At 35.4% G+C, this 19,612-nt stretch overlaps 1 protein-coding gene across 1 annotated transcript; it reads right to left on the reverse strand.

Annotated features, from left to right (window-relative positions):
* Nucleotides 1-280: 280 nt before the first annotated feature.
* Nucleotides 281-18,318, reverse strand: Rh5 (Rhodopsin 5). Its single transcript, XM_028172257.2, has 8 exons — nt 18,120-18,318; nt 17,747-17,938; nt 12,432-12,647; nt 11,552-11,682; nt 9,510-9,649; nt 4,408-4,601; nt 2,985-3,086; nt 281-1,918 (listed from the first exon to the last, which is right to left on the reverse strand). The coding sequence occupies exons 1-8, from the start codon at nt 18,179-18,181 to the stop codon at nt 1,804-1,806; spliced, it is 1,152 nt and encodes a 383-aa protein (XP_028028058.2). The 5' UTR covers nt 18,182-18,318; the 3' UTR covers nt 281-1,803.
* Between the last annotated feature and the right edge of the window lie 1,294 nt (nt 18,319-19,612).

Here is a 19,612-nt window from a genome sequence, read left to right on the forward strand (position 1 = left end):
TAGGCAAGGTTCCGAAGATACTGGCAGGGTTCCCCCTTTGAATAGCTAGACTAATTCTTTGTCCAGCTTTATCCTTTTTTCTTCTTTTTTTTAAATTCTTTTTCTTCGGTCTCCTGTGATGTCGACTAACCTTTTTGCTATTTCCTTAAAAAGCCTTATAGCTCTAGGACCCCACGGAAAAATGAAATAATTATCTAATGTGGGTTAATATAGTGAATAGATAGATTAATTTGGCTTTTTACGTACAGGTTGTTAAAGTTGGGAAAAGAAAACATTTAAATCTTTGCAAGAATATTTTTATTTGATTTATAACTTTAAACAAAAGAGGCCATTGTCGTCGGGTTCTTCCATTTTATATTTTTTGTTTTATTATGCTCCATTAAAAAAATACACTACATTTAGTTAAGTATATCGGAATCCATTTGACAAGGCATTGTGTCATTTTACAATACATTTATTTATTAGGTATTGAACTAATGTCAAGAATTACATGAGCCTTGTTTTTACAGTCGTATGTACTTTAAAGTTTCACAGATCCTTGAATTTAAATTTATTAAATTTGTTTCCGTTCTAAACCAGCTATAGGTTAATTATGGTACAATGTGTTTTGTTGGTAAACCTAAAAAAAGCTATGTATTCTAATAAATAGTAATAGTAAAGAAGCATTAACATAAACTGTGTTGAAAAGAATCCTAATTCGTAAAGTTAACAATTTGAAAGAGGTAAACAACCTCACCGAATTTATTAAAAAATAATATAATAGTTACAATCTGTTTTTAAATTACGCACGGCGAGCACAAATGTACGTAACCCACTGAGTTTCTCGCCGGATCTTCTCAGTGGGTCGCGTTTCCGATCCGGTGGTAGATTCTGCGAAGCACGGCTCTTGCTAGGGTCGGTGTTAGCAACACTCCGGTTTGAGCCCCGTGAGCTCACCTACACACGCTAGGGCGAAGCTGAAATAGCCTCTCAAAGCTATCAGCATAGGTAGGAGAAAAAAAAATGTATGAAAACAGTCAATTAAACAAACGAAATTATAATTCACAACAGAACACTGCTTCAACTGAACGTCCTTAACCTCACTTAAAGTTGGCAATGAAACGACATCATTAAATTTTTCCTTTCACAGATCCGGCTAGGTCTAATTATGGAGGTGTTTGTCGAGATATTTAAGCGCGTCCAACTTTGTATGGAGTTTACTTGGAGCCTCGAACAACGTAAACAATCCCTTTGCGAGCCCTCGGACAAACATCAAAGGACTCCTTCGGACGATGCTCCGCAAAGTTATTCTTTGCTTTCATCTTGAATCGCACCAGAGAAACACTTCATGCTATTGTGACGCATTAAATATATAATAATCTAGAATTCGCAACGAATCATATATTACGTGGTGAGTATAATTTCAATTTAGTTTAACAGATTTACCTTCAAGAATTAATCGAAATGAAATTATTTTGTTACTGAGTGTAAAATTTAAAGGGTGCGCATCACTCTTTTTATCTTTATAAGTAACCTTATACCTTGTATCGAAATCTTTAGATTGAAAATCTTAGTCTAGAAAATCTAGAAAATAGTAAATTTTTAACATCAGTTCAATATTACATAATATTAAAAATACTTTTACGGTTTTCATTGTATTCCATTAGCATTACATTCAAATGATGACGAATGAATAACAGCTTATCGACAAATCAAGCGTAGGTAACGGTAAAATCAAAACATTTGACCGTAAGAGTAGTTTTAATTAGATCTTAGACTCGTGAAAGTCGAAGAAAATCGTATAGTACGTAATAAAATAGGGGCTTATGCTTCGGCCGTGGCTTGGGATTGAGCAGTACCGACGCTGGTTGTTGTGGAGACAGCGTCGGGATCCGATTCGCGAACGCCCAACCACGGGAGACGTTTTGTGAGCTCGGCCCTGTCAGAAAAAAGCAATAGGTATATAGGTAGACACTAGTGGTAGGACGTCTTGTGAGTCCGTTCTGCCGTGAAGCAATAATGCGTTTCGGTTTGAAGCGTGGGGCAGCCGTTGTAACTATACTAATACCTTAGAACTCATGTCTCAAGGTGGGTAGCGGCATTTACGTTGTAGATGTCTATAGGCTTCGGTAACCACTTAACACCAGGTGGGCCGTGAGCTCGTCCACCCATGGAAGCAATAAATAAAAGAACCTATTATTAGCTCAAAAATTAGAACGACTGATTCGATTATATTATATTAATTCCAGGGTATTTGTTTCCTTCCATTCCATACCACATGGCAGTTAGTGGTTACCGTTGCTTATGGATGTCAGTAATGTCTAGTTGAGGATTATCATCAAAACTCGATTCAGGACTGAAGTATGTAGTCCATTGAAAGTGAATTTTTAGTGGCTTCCGTTTTTCTTCTCAAGCCACTACTCCTACCCTCCAACTGTACCTACTTTATCTTCTTACTTAGCCTCCTTTCTAATTACTATTTTGAAGTGTTCTGTAGGTTGGATGGGTGTTGTGAATCCGTATGGTTCATAGCGCCTGTACTATTTCTGCCGCAAACCAATAAGCTAACTTGATTGATAGGCTAGCCGTAATCCTAACTAGGATTTCGCCCCTCAAGCCATTTACCGTGATCAGCTCGTCTTCTCATCTAATTAAGGTGTATAGTGAGGGGTAGATCTCAGGGGTATTTAAAACTATGGGTTAGTCACCAGTATCGAATTTCGAATTTTAATCATCCTTTAATACAAACAATTTTCAATTTTAAACAATAATTACATTTAGACGCGGGCGCACGCTATTCACACTCAAAACGGAAGCGCCCGGAACATAGATTATACACTGTTAAAAAGATGGACATAGATACTAACTATGTATAGCGAGCGGGCATACGGCCGCGAGAGTGACGTACCGGTCGGTTTGCTATAGGTGTTTAATAGTATACTGAAGAAGCATTGCTTAATATAAAATACCAAAATAAATAGTTGACGCATAATTAATTTACAAACCTGTATCTTGGATGGTTAATGGCGTAAACCCATGGATCTATGCAAGACACCACCTTACAGCATACCGCTGGTACCATTGTGGCTATGGGCGTCAGTAAATTCCTTAAAATAATTCATATATTTAGATTTCATGCAATATAATATAATAGTTAGATTTTTAAAATTTTTGATTAACACTCTCATATCTTATTAGCCGAATCGGATGTACATATACTCGTAGAATGTTAATGGTGGTGGGGCGTACTCTGAGGCTCGTATAGGATCCAACGTTCAGTACATTTGTGATCCTAACCCATGCATCAGCCCGCTGAGTTTCTCGCCGGATCTTCTCAGTGGGTCGCGATTCCGATCTGGTAGTAGATTCATTCGCAAAGCAATTGCTCTTGAGTTGTTAGGTCTCCTTCGGAGGCGCTCGGGCAGTTGTTAGCAAATCCCACCCCTTCTGGCTGAGCCTTTGCTCGCACACCTGTCCTAGTGAAGCTGGAAAGGCCTCCGGGCCACCAGTAATCTTTCAATCATAAAAAAAAAAAAACATTTGTGACGAAGCAGTAATGCGTTTCAGTTGGAAGCGTGCGACAGGCGACAGCCGTATTTTTTTATTGCTTAGATGACTTACTGCCCATGTGGTATTTATATGGTTATTGGATTCCATAGATGTACAGAAACGCAAATTCTGCCACACACCTTGAATAATAAGTCTTAATTCTATAGTACAACGGTTGAAACCGGAATGCATTACTGCGTCGCGACAGAAAAAGGCTGGATGTTTATATATTCCCTTGGGATACAATCACCAGTAACTATGTAAAATATACTTTTAGCGGGATTGATTTGTATTAGACGATGTTATTCCGTCATTGTGGAAGTCATTCGACAATATGTGTTAAGTACGTGTATTTCATTAGAAAAAATAGTGCCTGATTTTTAGGGTTGCAACAAAGGCACAATCGTACGATACGAGAACACCGGGCGTCTTATCCTTAAGGACCTGTGCACACCACGATTTATAATCGCACCGTCGACGCGCGTTTCTAAAACGCTTTTCGATGATTTCAACGACGACTCTTTTAAAACGATTCAAACGCATATTTGAATTGATACAGGTGTACAAAGGTCTACCGGCTGCGTCTGAATTGTGTGCATATCGCGTCTGTGTCGCTACAAACGCGCGTCGAAGGCGCGCTTAAAAAACGTGGTGTACACAGGCCCTTAGACCACGGAAACGTTATATCAAGTAATTGAGACTTCGATCTGACGTAGCCACTTAAAGTTGCACGAATTAACACACTCTACTCTTGACTCACCGCAATGAAAAGTACATTTATTCCAATGCAGATTTTAAACAAACAGCTTATTTAAAATGCAATTTGAGCTATTCAGTTTAATAAAAAATAAATAAATATAAGACCGCATATACACGGACCTGTCTCCAAACGCCCCGGTCATAGTGACGAATGCATAAGGTGTCCACGCACAAACAAAGAGGAAGAATATGGTGAAGGCGACCTTAGCTATTCTGATCTCCACACTCCTGCTGGCGTCTTCTTTATTTGCCGCCAATGACTTCACATTCATCTTCTTGGCCTGCTCTTGTAGCATGCGTTCATGTAGACGAACCTAACGAAACAATTACGCGCAATCATTATTATTCCTTATTGTGTAAATGTAACAAAATCAAAATGTATCAGCTCGCTCGTACTGAAAATAAAATTACAGATTGGTTCTGTTGCGCAACAGTGATGCGTCGCGGCTTTTTCGATTATATCTTCTCGTGAAGTTAGAGTTATGCTACTCGTGATGTTTTGTCTAAAAGTTCCGATTGTCGGTACCACTAAATTGTCAAACTGCTCATTTGCTTAAAGACAGCTGCATTGATCACACCACCGAAGCATTAGCTAGAATATGGGTTTTAAATTGAATAGTAAAAATAACTATATCATATCGTATTTTTTTTATTGCGTAATTGGGTGGACGAGCTTACAGCCCACCTGGTGTTAAGTGGTTACCGGAACCCATAGACATCTACAACGTAAATACGCCACCCACCTTGAGATATAAGTTCTAAGGTCTTTAGTATAGTTACAGCCGCTGCCCCAGCCTTCAAACCGAAACGCATTACTGCTTCACGGCAGAAATAGGCAGGGTGGTGGTAACTACACGCGCGAACTCGCAAGAGGTTCTACCACCAGTAATTGCGTTCGATTAAACCAATTACCGATTGCCTTGATTATTGAGGCCGTAACTCGCTCGTGTTTACAATTAAAAAAAAACACTCTATATCGCAGAAAAACAAACAAACAACAACACCGTTTCAGCTCAAATTCTCTTTGATGTATACGAAACAAATTAATTGCGTTCGAAAGGTTTTATTCAAAGAGGTGGAATGATATTAAACAACCGATTTTTTGATGAAATTTGTTAAAATTTTACCCGAATCCTGATATTGTGGTCTTTATTGCAGAGGTTCAGTTTTAATTTTTATGAATTTCGAATTCAACGTCATAAATATTGAATTTGAGACGTAAGTTTTGTTATAAATTTCAGAAGACGCACTGCGTAACTCAAATATGATTTTTTTGAACAGCAGAACATAAAACTGATTGTCTTCTAAGGATTTTGTCAGACGTGCATATGTGATTTTTCTATAAATTGGAGGGAATGCTTAAAAATATATATTTTTAAAGTCAGAACTATATTGTATACAGGGTGTCCCGCTTTTCAAACCCGTATACATGTCTGTAGCAACGCAGACAGGCAGGAATGTGGTGCCTACATTTGTGGGCTTACAATACGCACTATCACCAATATAAGACTGTTGGCGACTGCAGTACGCTGCCATAATACTCACAAAACGCTAACTTTAGTAGCTTTTACGACACTCAAGAGAAAAAAATTAGGTGGTTAAATTCAAAGCCGAACGGTTGATAGAAATGCACAATATTACAATAGTATCGATTTTTTTTTTCTATACTACGTAAAGTCACTGAAGGTGTAGCTTGTGACTTATTAAAAGATTCTAAGGCCCCATCACAGCCATTGACAAAATATCGGGATTTTGGCATTTAAACGCAAATGAGTAGATTCCCACAACGTCCGCTTGGTAAAGTTCGGATTTTCCACGCTTAAATGGACCGCAGAGAATTATATTAAGAGAAAATTCTAGAAGGTTTTATTATTTCGAATGTTTTCTTTCTATTCAGAAACTTGTGCGGTCTTGTGAATTTCTCGTATTGATGTTAAATTGTGAAAAAGCTGAGCTGTAGAAATAAAATCAAGTATATATTCCCTTCGATTTTTGAGAAGCATAGACATAGTTAAGACTACTATTACCTTTTAATCTCATGTTTATAATTTTAGTTTTATAAGACGGACGGTGATCAGGAAAACTGTAAATTATTCGAAACAGTGGAAATACAAATCAATGTATATTTGTTTGTCCTTTAAGCGTTCCTGAACCATTCATCCGATTGAGTTGAAACTTTGTACAGCTCCTATTGACATTTTGCGGAAGCTGTCTGTAATTGAAGTCCGATATGTGGCGCGTTCGTTTCTATTATCGGGTATACAGCATATAAGTTTATATCAGAATTAATTAGTTTACTAACAAACTCTTTTTTATAATTTTGTTGAATTTGTTTGATACAATTTGAAGATCAATACAATTTGTCTTTGTGTTTATTGGTTCCACCATTACGTGAATATTACTCCATTGATCTTAATGATTTAGTTGTGTTCGAAAATTTACGAAAATTGTATTTCAATGTTAGAATGTATTATTATGTTAATTGAATTGTAAAGAAAAAAGTCTACGACTCACGAAGACCGAAGAAAATACGGTCATTATACGGTAAATTTGTTCGCATGGTTTTGGAAGAATTATTCGGAAACAAAAGTAATTATTGTCCATTAATTCTTGAAAATATATCTAATTATATAATATATCAATAAATATATCAAACGGCCGTCTGGTGTAGTGGTAAGTGACATGGTCACTACACAGGGGGGTCGCGGGTTCGAATCCCACCAAAAGGAAGATATTTGTATGATAAATATAAATGTCTTTTCCAGGGTTATGGATGTCTATTAAATATATGTATGTGTATAATAAAAATCTTACATTTATATCCGTTATCTGGTACCTGTAACACAAGTTCTTTACAAACTTATCACGGGACCAGTTAACGTGGCGTGATTGTTAGTAAATATTTATTTATTTAAAAATAAAATAAAAACAAATAATAATAAAACAGAAAAAAAAATATTAATAAATTATTTCAAAGCTATTTTTTCTAATGCTCTCATACTTGGAGACATGACACAATTTTGCCATTATTGTCTTATCATTTACATTTCTGATCATGTTATGAAATATTTAATTATCACCGGCATACAGACGTCAAATATTGGAGACAGATCGCCAGTAAAGCATTTAAATAAATATTACAATATTATTTCAACGCGAGTAATGAATAATTCGTAAAAACCATAGTGTTAATCTATAATTGATAATCGATGAAACAGTAGCCGTAAGTTAGTTTACCAACGCCACGAAGCCAAACTTTGTTTAATGAATTAAGAAGCAACTAATCCGCTTTAAAAGGTGGAAAGACGTGCTGTTTTACAAGAAGATTATCTGAAGAATCTTTAGCGTTGGTTAATTTTATAGGGCTAAAAAGTTCTTTACATAATTCTATTAATGAAATACAACGTAACTTTGCGACAAGCAAACTTCCTACTTGCATTAGGAATTTATCTCGAAACAATTTGCTTGGAGCGTTACTTTCGACTAGAACGATTTTTTTTGTCATTTGAATTCCGTGATTTCTAGGTTGAAATTTTAATGATTAAGTCTCATTTTTGTTGTGAATTTCTGGGTAAAAACCAAATTTTGTCTTTCAAAAAGTTTTAAAGCTACAGTGTTAGAGTTTGAGAGTTTGTGAGTTTAGCTAAGTATATTTTATTGATTTCCTATCACAGAATCGAGTGTGACTATAATATTTAATCTTTATTCATAATCTATCGCTATCTCGTCCTTCAAACCGAATTACTGCTTCACGGTAGAAATAGGCAGGGCGGTGGTACCTACCCGGGCGGGCTATCATAAAAGAGGAAATAATTAATTTTAGATCTGTAACACTGATTCGCTACACGAAGTAATCTATTCGCAGATAAGTCCGTTGCGCGTGTATTAATTTATAAAAACCAGACACATGTTAAATAATGGTTCCACAGTAAATTTCCAATTTTTGATATTGCAGGTCCGGTACGCAGGACAAAAAGTCATGTCAAAGAAAGTGGAATCCAAAAACACACTTATTTATAAATTGTATCAAAATAGCAAATTTTGTAAGCAAAAAAATTGTAAAAAAAACCGGAAGCTATTAATAGTATAATGCGACAGTTAACACCTCTGAGTGTACAGCGTCAGGTGGGAGCTCCTAACGAATTAAATAGGTCGGAACTGGCCCTTTCGCTTCTACGAGCATTGTCGAATGAAACCTTTACCTATAGTTGGCACACGGAAGGGAATTGGAGCTTATTCAATAGCAAAACTAATGGAATGGGTAAAACTCCAACATTAACTTTATGTTTGCGGGAAATGTGAATTGTGTGAAGAAAACGTATATTCTGTGTATTTTGGATATTGGGTTTGCTTGATTTTGAATATATGTATAACTTTTAATGCATAGATGGGTGAATTAGCTTACCATCAATTAGCCCCACCTGGTCTTAACTGGTTAATAGGAATAAAGGGTTCACCGGAAAACAGACAGAACTGGTCTCGGAGTATTATACCAAATTACTGCGATTGTCCACTAGTATTGAATGGCACTGGGGCGTATTCTAAGTTCGCACGATTAGGTATCAACATCCTATTTCTACCACGAAGCAGTCTTGTGTTACTGCTCGAAGTCGGGACTGCTATTATAGATGATAACAGAGATTTCTCAAAATTGATGTCAGTATTCACGTTGTGACGTCCATGGGCTCTAATAACCACTTATTTTTCCCCTTACCTAATCGTTAGTAGCTTAAGGGGCTATTGCAACTTCACGCCGACCGGTAACCACTTAATGTCAGATCTTTCATTAATCTGTGCACTAAAAAAATTAATGTTCTACGTTATACTTTTTAAGATTCACCTATGCGCTTACTATGAAATATATTACGTATCACAGTTCAAAATATTGTATATCATAATTAACATTTTAAATAACTAGCCTTATTGGCCCGCTTCGCTGCGCATTTAAAATTAACATCATTATTTATTCTCATTATTATTAGGTAGTCCAACACTCATATAAATATTAGCCTATCCATTAAGTATTTATGTATTTTCTACATGGATACCAAGTTTCAAGTCAATCGGATGCATGGTTCAGTAAAAACCACTGTAGATTTATATATTAATATAGTATATAGTATAGATGATGAACGAACTTGTATATAAATACGATGAACATTAATTTGAATTCAGATTTCTCATGGGTAGAAAAAAGATAGAATGTAGACTGTTTTACTTACAGCGCCGAAGAGCTGTGAATAGAAATAACATATGAGCGTCATCGGGATGCAGTAGCTCCACACGAAGATGCAGGCAACGAACACTTTCGTGTCCTGGTCGTCAGTGAAGTAATCGAACGAGCATGTAGTCAAGAATCCCTCTGCAACGAATGTACATTAAAGTTACTTTTACCTAATTTGAATCATAGTTAATATTAGCGACCCGCCCTCGCTTCGCTTCGGAAGCATTAAATTTTATTATTGATAGCCGAGTCCCGCAACGTTACCTGCGGTTATTGTCGTACCGCGGGTGACGCCGCGGGGCCAAGCTAGTCTAAAAAAGGAATTGTTGGACTCGCTTTTTTTTTATATATATATATTTTTTTGCTTAGATGGGTGGATGAGCTCACAGCCCACCCGGTTTTAAGTAGTTACTTGAGCCCATAGGCAATTTCAACGTTAATGCTGCCACCTGCCTTGAGATATGAGTTCTAAAGTCTCAGTATAGTTAGAACGGCTGCCCCACCCTTCAAATCGAAACCCATTGCACTGCAGAAATAGGCAGGGTGGTGGTACGTACCCGTGCAGACTTACAAGAGGTCCTACCACTAGTGATTCGAAGTAAATAAAGAGACTTATGTACATAGTATATAATGATTATGTAGTATATTAAGCGGTAGGCAGCGGCTTGGCTCTGCCCCTGGCATTGCTGAAGTCCATGGGCGATGGTGACCACTCACCATCAGGTGGGCCGTATGCACGTCTACGTGCAAGGGCAATAAAAAACAAAAAACACCACTACAATTACCACAACTAAGGCCCCTAGGTGCCCGCTAGCCGCCAACTTTAAAAGATTACTTCAAACTCTAGAACTGTAAGAGCTTTTAAGTTTTTATGTATACCTTATATTTAAGTATATAAGAAAATTATAATTAGCATGCCACTGAGAAAATGATAAAGTTCAGTTAAGAGCATTATAAAGTCGCGTTGGACGGTATTCTCCCTTGGGGCTTAAGACGGACTGGACATTTAAGCCAATTCTTTGTAAGATAATCTAAACGTCAGATCTCATTAAATTTTAAACCTAAAACCTAATGATGTCTAAATTGATTTAGAGCTTGGTAATACGTAAATAGAATTTAAGATTTTTACGCCTTTTTCTCAACGTCTTGCTTGATTTTCAGTATCAATGACAGCAACAACTATCACTAATGATTTTTTTTTTGTTTTTCACTGCTGAAAACCGCCCACGCTCCATCTCTATCTCATCTCTTGTATTCATTGATTCTCTAGACGTGGTAGATGGCGGTGAGTGCAATCAGATGCAAATATACTTCCAAAAATTACGTTAATTTTGGTATTTTCTTTTTGTCTTCAATAAGATCCACGTGATACACACAAAAACGCTATTGTCGTGAAATTCAGACAAATTTTGTCCTTTTTTCATTTTCATTTCCTACTATCATGCTATTGAAACCTTGATCAGACGATTTGCACCCGCTGTCGCCGCCATAATTCCTGGTAACTGCATTATTAAGCCGATACAATTCATAAATAAATTGTTCGTATCCGTTGCGAAAGGGATATTGTGTTATGAATTAAGGTCATAACTTGATTGGTTAAAGCATGTTCAGTATATTTTACCGGTGGTGAGAAATGTTTTCAGTTACTTCGTATAATAATATATATAGGTTCGTTTAATTTATATATATAATGTATATTTTTCTAGACAATTTACTTCTAACTGTTCTTCGCACAGATCATAGAAACACTGTGTTTCTATGATCTGTGGTTCTTCGTCATTAATCGGCGAAGAGGCATTCTTTTCTGTGCAATAAGGCGACTTAACATATTAAAAATACTTTATACTTAATATATAAAATACTTAATTTAAAACCAACGTTTAATCAGGAAATTATAATTTTTTTATTTTATTTTATTATTTATAATCGTCAGTGATCACGGAAATTGTAAAACATTCGACGCGTCGGAAATGATACAGTGAAACTACTGAAGTATTAAACAGTAAAGAGGGAAAACAAAAAAATAATTATATTACTTACCCGGAACATATCGTCCCCATATCCTGAAAGCTGGTAGAATGGTGAATGGTAATGCCCAGAACCACGTGAAGGCTATAAGAAGAGACGCTTGCACCTTATTGATTCTACCGTCCAATGGACAGGAGATAGTCCTGATAGCAAATTAAGCATATTAATTATTTGCATTTACGTAGTTTCTAAATAATGCGAAAAAATGTTTTAATTCTGCAAGCTAAAAGAAAAATTAGTCATGGATCTTGTAAGGATTGTCCAATGAGGTTTAATATTTATTTGACAATGACTTTTTCGATTATAGCTTTCCAAAATGCATTTACAAAAAATGCTATTTTTATGCGCAAAAAGTATGTGAAATGTGGCATTAATACCTATATAAAAAATACACAGTGAAGAATGTTAGAATCTGAGAGTAATATAATAACAAATAATTTCTAAAGGGATACAAATAATTGTAAATAAAATGCTTTAACAAAGACCGACTTCAAATAGAAAAAAAAAGATATTCCAAAAAAAATTCATATACACTAAAAGCAATAATCATCATAATCGGTTGGCGTGATATTGAGTTATTGAGTTATTCATCTATTTGTCGCGCACGTAGGTACTTAATGCAAATTTAAGACTTATATGGTTTTCTCATGGATACCATTATCAGAACTGGACTAAATGATGAAATGGGATCACACGGAAAGCGTCAGCTTCTAATAAAAAAAGAATCATCAAAATCGATTCAACCAGTCGAAAGTTATGAGGTAACAAACATAAAAAAAAACATACAGTCGAATTGAAAATCGCCTCCTTTTTTGAAGTCGTTTAAAAAATAGGTATTAAGCAAGTATGTTTATCACTGAGAGATCTAATAAAACCTTTGAACGATACTAACTTGTATCTATCGAATGCGATAACCGCATTTGTGATCGCCCCTCCGATTCCAGACAGGGAACCTAAAACGGCGTATATGTCACAGCCCAACTGGTATCCCACGAGACGCTGGTAGAATGAATTGACGATCAGCAGAGGCATCTCCAGCATCATCATCAGATCGAATATAGCCAAGTTAATCACAAACATGTTGCTCGCGCTGCGTAGAGATTTTGAACTGAAAAAAATGATTGTATGAATTTCGCATTAGATGAAGATGACAATTAATGAACCCACAGACATACAACGTTAATGCAACTAAGTATCTATCCTAAATATGGGGTTGAAATCTCAAAATACATTAAAATAACGAGATAACTTCAAAAGACTTTTTTTTTCCGCAAACAGATATTCGCCATATGTTTGATTGTACCAAATTACAGGCTTACAATTCCATAGAGCGCGTTGTATTATGTATAAGACAGGAGGCGAAACAGTTGTTAGCCAGATTAACAAGGTGAAAATTGCTATCGTCGTGGTATCCGAAAAGATAAGACGGCCGGTATACACGTACTTCAAGGGATCCGACTATGCCGATGTTTAAAACCCGCAGACAAGTAGGTACAAATTTTTTTTAGGGAATGCATGCTTATACGTGATAATGAATTACATCCCCGATGAAGAAATTACATAGGTACACAGTGTAATAAAAATCAGTCTAGTTTATTTTATAAATTTGGTTAAATTATTGATTTAGTGTTTTCTTTGTTTTTCGCGAATTACAGACACAATTAAAACAATTTTACTGTTTGATCTCGCTATTATTATTGTCATTACATTATCTCTGACGTTTCGAATAATTATTTTGCAGTTTTCGTGTTCACGGCCAACTAAAGTCCATATTTTTTTCGCCGACATTTGAAATTAATTAGATTGAATGAAAATGATAATGATAATAAAAAACGAGCGAGATTAAACTGTAAAAGTAATTTTAATTATAATTATTGGTGGTTAAGTGTGTTTTCAGTCAGTACGGAAGGTTTTCAGTATCCTATTTGTCCTAAGGAGCACCCCTGCTTAGTTACACAACGTAGGTATTCCACAATAAATAGTGCAGTAAAAATATTTCACAAATCAGATTTATCAGTTTAGCTCTCTCAAAAGCGTAATCGAAGAAAACCTGAATTAGTTCGATGCTCGTGACAAATATACTAATTAATAAAAAATATGCAAATAAAGAATTAAATTGACAAGCATTTGGTTAGTACAAAAGTTTTGTTCGCGAAATTTCTTCGAGCCTTCGGAGTTTTATTCACTCGAACATACAGTTCCAAATTGAAGCGTCACCGAAATTGTGAAGTTTTATATTGTAACTCGCAGAAATACGTTTCCGTTTTACATGTTAAGGGAATGACGAGGGAGGGACATGGGAATTCACTCCATACTTCGACTTATTTAATACTAGTATGCATGCGTGTGTGCGTCAAATACATGGTATGTAGTGTGTGTAATGTTTTCTTTATTGATTTAATGTATCTTTTATGCATTATTTAAAAAAATATTAGCATTATGCACTTCTTCTCTATATTCTCTATAAGTGTGGAAAATTTCATACTCCTCCGTCCGCGTAATTTTCGTAAAAAGGGATACAAAGTTTTTGCTTTACGTATTAATATATAGATAACAGTTTCGTGAGTTTTCCAATTAATGTACTACTTAGTTCGACGATACTCGCTTTTATTATATACAGTCTGCCTCAGATTAGTTGCAGTTTGCAAACTAAGTTCGTAAAAGAAATACTAACTAACGAGTCTAATGTGTGTGGTTTTACGTGTGCGTCATGGTTAGGTATTTTACAACGAAATTAATATATTGAGCGATTCATTACTACGCAATGAGGACTCTTTACACCATTTTATCTTATAATATATGTAACCTCTATACGATTAATCTTAAAAGAGGTTATATTTTTAATATGTTATTTATAATATTCTTCTTTAAATTACATAAATAGAATTTCGAATATTAAAACATTAGAACATAAGAAGGAACAGTAGAAATATAAAAGCATTTTTTGAAATATAAAATATAAAAGGATATGAAAATAGTGATGAAGCAATAGCTTTAAATGTTGTTTCTCTTTATAAGAGAACTCAACTTGTGCTATAGTTTTACGAAACTAAACTGTATTATGATATAAATAAATAAACACGTTATATATATACTAACTTTCTAATGAACGAGGGACTTGAATCACAGAATCTAGATTATAAGCAGATGACAATGCAAAGAAAAATGAATTTTAAGCATGTTGGTTCTATTTAAATCAGGGTATTTTAAATTCTATTCTACTTATTCCAATTATTATTATATTGTTCATATTTGTTTAGGTATGTGTGTATATATGTATGTATGTGTGTGTATATCTTTATCCCAATCGATAGGTACATCGCATGTAATTTGTTTCTGATGATTCTTATCCACCTGATGGTTGTCTGTAAGACATCGCTCTTAGCGATAAGACTGCCAATTGTATTTTTTTGTATCAATGTTTCGCATCTTTTATTTATTTTGCGTACAATAAAACATACTCTCTCTCTCTCTCGCTCTCTCTTATTTTTATAGATGTAATAAACGAAAATATATATTATTTTATTTAGCTTTGCGTTGCATTGAGATTTTATCATCATTAAGTTTTGCGTCATACCAGATTCTGTGAGCAAACACAAAGGCTCCACGGTATCCTTTAAAATGAATTTATTTATATGAGCGTTACAACTTGAAAAGGCTCGCTCACTCAGAACTAATACTAACCCGCTCGTGGCACAGATATCGCAAATAAAACGTCCGAGATAAATAAAATCCCAACAGAAATGTAGAAATGGTGAACATCGGAAAGTTTTTCCGAAGTGTCGGGCGACGCCGCGGGCCGCCGAGTGGTTTTAGAACTTTGCTAGCGTCTCTCGCATACCCGACAACGATCTTAAGCGACAAGAATTCTCATTGTGATTTCTTAAAATCGGTAAGTATTTTTAATAAGTGTTCGCAAAGTTCAACGGAAATGAATACTTCGCGTAATAATGAATTTTCGAACTACGGTAAGATCAGTGTGCTTAGTGCGAGTTTTTTAACGTTCTCGATAGCGTAAAAGTTAGCTCATATTTGTATGGAATGGAATCGTTTGCCTACGTTTTCCGCCCTGAATATTTCTGCCGTGAAGCAATAATGCGTTTCGGTTTGAAGGGTGGGGCAGCCGTTGTAACTATACTGAGATCTTAAAACTTATATCTCAAGGTGGGTGGCGCATTTATGTTGTAGATGTTTATGGGCTCCAGTAACCACTTAACATCAGGTGGGCTGTGAGCTCGTCCACCAATCTAAGCAATAAAAAAAAAATCCTTTGCCGCTAGGGGCGCTGTTCCAACTGCATTTTTTTTTTATTGCTTAGATGGGAGCAGGTGGGCTACCTGGTGTTAAGTGGTTACTGGAGCCCATAGACATAATACAAAATTGGGTTAACTTTTACGCTATCAAGAATGTTAAAAAACTCGCACTAAGCACACTGAGAAATACAGAACAGAAGCGAGAGCTGAGAGAAAACATTGAGATTAATCGGAAGCTAGAATTATATTAATTTCATTTTTTTGTGCTGTCCGCTATATTATCGTGGGTTTTAGGGACTCAGCAAATAATGATTACCTTACGCTTCGACTGATGGAATCTTTTGTGTCACTGTTAGCTATTTTTAATACGCTTTTATCAGCTTCAGACGTAGTATGCTTGTAACGGAATCTTTGAACATGATTTCGACCTCCTTCAAAACATCGGATTAACTCGAAATTTAGTATACTTGTTAAGGACCGATGACAATTCAATATTTAAAAAAAATTAAAAAAAATTGAAATTCAACTAAAAATGAAAAATAAATAATAGAAATACCAACTAAAAAATGGAAATAAGCGTGGGGTGCATGGTATCAGTAGTTATAAATATTTTATGAACAGATATGAGTGGAAGGGTTATTTTGGTAATATCCTGAAAAGCACCCCACGCTTTTTTATTTTTTAGTTGGTATTTCTATAAAAGCGTATTTTGTTAGTTTTAAAACTATTTTTTTTTTTTTATCATTATTAATCAGGCTTGCAGTCTATTACATTTTATACCTACTGTAATTTATTGTTTTAACGTCATACGAATATAACGATATTTGTCTTGGTGCCCTACTCTCTATTTACCGAAGAGAAACAAAATGGGTTACGCTTCAAATAGCGAGTTTTAAGTTAATTGTGAACTTGTTTGTCACGTCGAGGGCTTCCGCCACCCGGGCCTGGCATCTCGGTACGTTTAGAAACTTAATTAAATCACCGACGACGACTGACGGCAGTCAAGAGCACTCGATCCGATCGTCAAATTGTTCCACGTTATTAACTCAGACGTGGTTTGAACGTTTCATTTAGGAAGCTAGTAATGGATGAAGAAGTGTATTCAGCAATGTTTCATTTTCTAACTACCTTAGCTTGGCAAATATTTTTGATGTGCTTCTGTTTGGGGTGGCTTTACTGTTTCTGCTTTGTTTCGTGCAATTATTGCGCTTTAATCGTTGACGTAATATAGAAAACTAGCGACCCGCCCTCGCTTCGCTTCGGAAACTGTAATTTATTATTGATTTCTCCACCACTTAATGGATGTTATTATACATATAAACCTTCCTCTTCAATCACTATCTATTAAAAAAATCGCATCAAAATCCGTTGCGTAGTTTTAAAGATTTAATCATACATATGGATATAGGGACAGAAAAAGCGACTCTGTTTTATACTATGTAGTGATATATACCTATAAAACGAAATTCTGGATGCTTCATTAAATAATGATTATTGTTTATAAAAAAAACCGACTGTGAAATAAATCGATTGACGATGGATAGTTCCACTGTCAAATATATCTTTCGAACAAAAATATTTTGCTATGAATTATGATAAAGATTTCGATGAATATAGTTAAAAAAAATATATATAGGTATAGTCGAACTTGGATAATAATAATGGATTATTTTTGTTATTAGATTTTCGAAAAACTATCAATTTTTTTAAGTAGGTAATGGTAAGAAACTATCTGAATGTTCTCGGATTCTTAACGCATTTCCGCTTCTTTTTTTTAAATAATCACGTTTCAGGTTTGAAGATTAGGTCTGTATCATCTGTACCTATGCAATGGAAATTTTATTCTTATATTTCACACTGACAATCTCATCTATTGACTCCGGTAGCTGGCTAACAACAGACGGACTGCCAGTTTGTCGGTTCGTTTATATTTTGAAACTTCAAAAACACTCACGTGCCAAATATCCAGATAACAATTCCGTTTCCGACGAGTGATGTAACCATCAGCATTGCGTATATTAAAGCTAAGCAATAGTGCCAATATTTGCTGACGGATGGAAAGTTCCTCCAGTGCTCGTGAACCAGGTCTTGATGTTCTTCTGGAATGTTCCAGCCAAGCATATGTTCTACCATCTCTCTAGAAACCCTAAAATTGGAAAAAGAACGATTTTGCTGCATTTTGAAGCTATTGTCGTGCCTAGAGTCTCACAAGTTTGTTATAGAGGTAAAGACTTTCCGAGTAGATATAGGTTCCAAATATTTAATAAAATTAATTAAGAAATGGTCACTAGATAAAAAAGTAATATAGGACGTAAGTATATACTTACATTTTCAAAGGGTAGGCCATTGGTCCGATGTCGCTTATTTCTTGCGTGAAATTTAACGCCATTTTGTGTGTTTGATGGTGAACAAAATGGCGAACGAATGTAGCAGTTTATTCAAATTACTATTAACATAGGATAAAATTGTTATTTGTTGGAACTAAACTGTGTTTGTGACGAAGTGAGTAGTCCGACTACAAGTCGCTTCTCACTTGTGTCTGATGAGCCGCGGGGAAACACTTTTATATCATTTCATGCCGTGCGTGTCTGTTAATTCCTTAATTCAATAAATAGTAAAGCTTCTAATTCATTTGGTCAAGCGTGAATCAAATCGCGGCCTGGAGTTCTCAATCTGTTGCAATTTATTTGTTATAGTTACTAATATTTATTATATCTTTATCTATATATATAAAAATGAATTGCTTTTCGTTAGTCTCGCTAAAACTCGAGAACGGCTGGACCGATTTGGCTAATTTTGGTCTTGAATTATTTGTGGAAGTCCAAAGAAGGTTTAAAAGGTAGATAAATATGAAAATGCTCGGAATTAAATAAAAATAACAATTTTGATTTTCCTTTGATGTGTCTCCCGTCGGACGGATTCCTTTTGTTTATTTTATACAAAAGTTTAGGTCTTTTATTTATCGATTGAGGCACTATGAAGTCTGCCGGGTCAGCTAGTATATAATATATTTCTTCTGTGCGTGTGTTCGTCACTGAACTCCTCCTAAGCGGCTGAACCGATTTGAATGATTTTTTTATATGCGTTTGGGAGGCATCCTGGATGGTTTAGATTTACAAATCAGCCCGAAAGATGGCGCTGCAGTCAGTATCTAGGTTATTTATCTATACTACAACAAAGCGGCTGGATCGACTTGAATGAATTTTTGCAGAGAACGTCTGTTGGGTCCGCTAGTTAATTTATATTAATTAAACTTGACATATCTGTCACTTATTTTAAAAATAATAATTCGGCTTAGTGTCGCTTATTTTATTCGCTGTAAAGCAAAAGCCATATGGAACGGGACAACATAGAGCTTAATGATGGTTATACGCAATTAGAAGGGATTTAGCCAACTTTACACTTAGTTTTATTTGGTTATGTTTTTTTTTTTAATTCGTAGCCTAACTAGAGAACTACGTAGCTTAAGACTCTCAACAACTTGCAATAAGTGACCCAAGATTCCAAGGAGAGGCTCTGACGTGCCTGGAATGCGTCTTTACTGAGTAACCTCTAGTTCAACGACTCGAAGAATGGCCGGGATGAAAATATGAGAACGGGAGCTATGATTTATGTTAGCGTGGTCACTGGGTCAACGAATATCGGTCATTTAAGGCCTGTATTTCGAGAGCTGATAAAAATTGCGTTGACATTTTCCTTTCCTCAGCACCCAGCATTTTAAGTGATCAATCGCTGTTTCAGGGTTGCTCGTATTTTTATGAAATTGCAAACGTGGAACATTGTAAATTAATTTCTTGATTTTTCTTCGAACGCTAAGAAA

Source organism: Bombyx mandarina, chromosome 11 (assembly GCF_030267445.1).
Source record: "Bombyx mandarina strain Sakado chromosome 11, ASM3026744v2".
Classification (NCBI taxonomy): domain Eukaryota; kingdom Metazoa; phylum Arthropoda; class Insecta; order Lepidoptera; family Bombycidae; genus Bombyx; species Bombyx mandarina.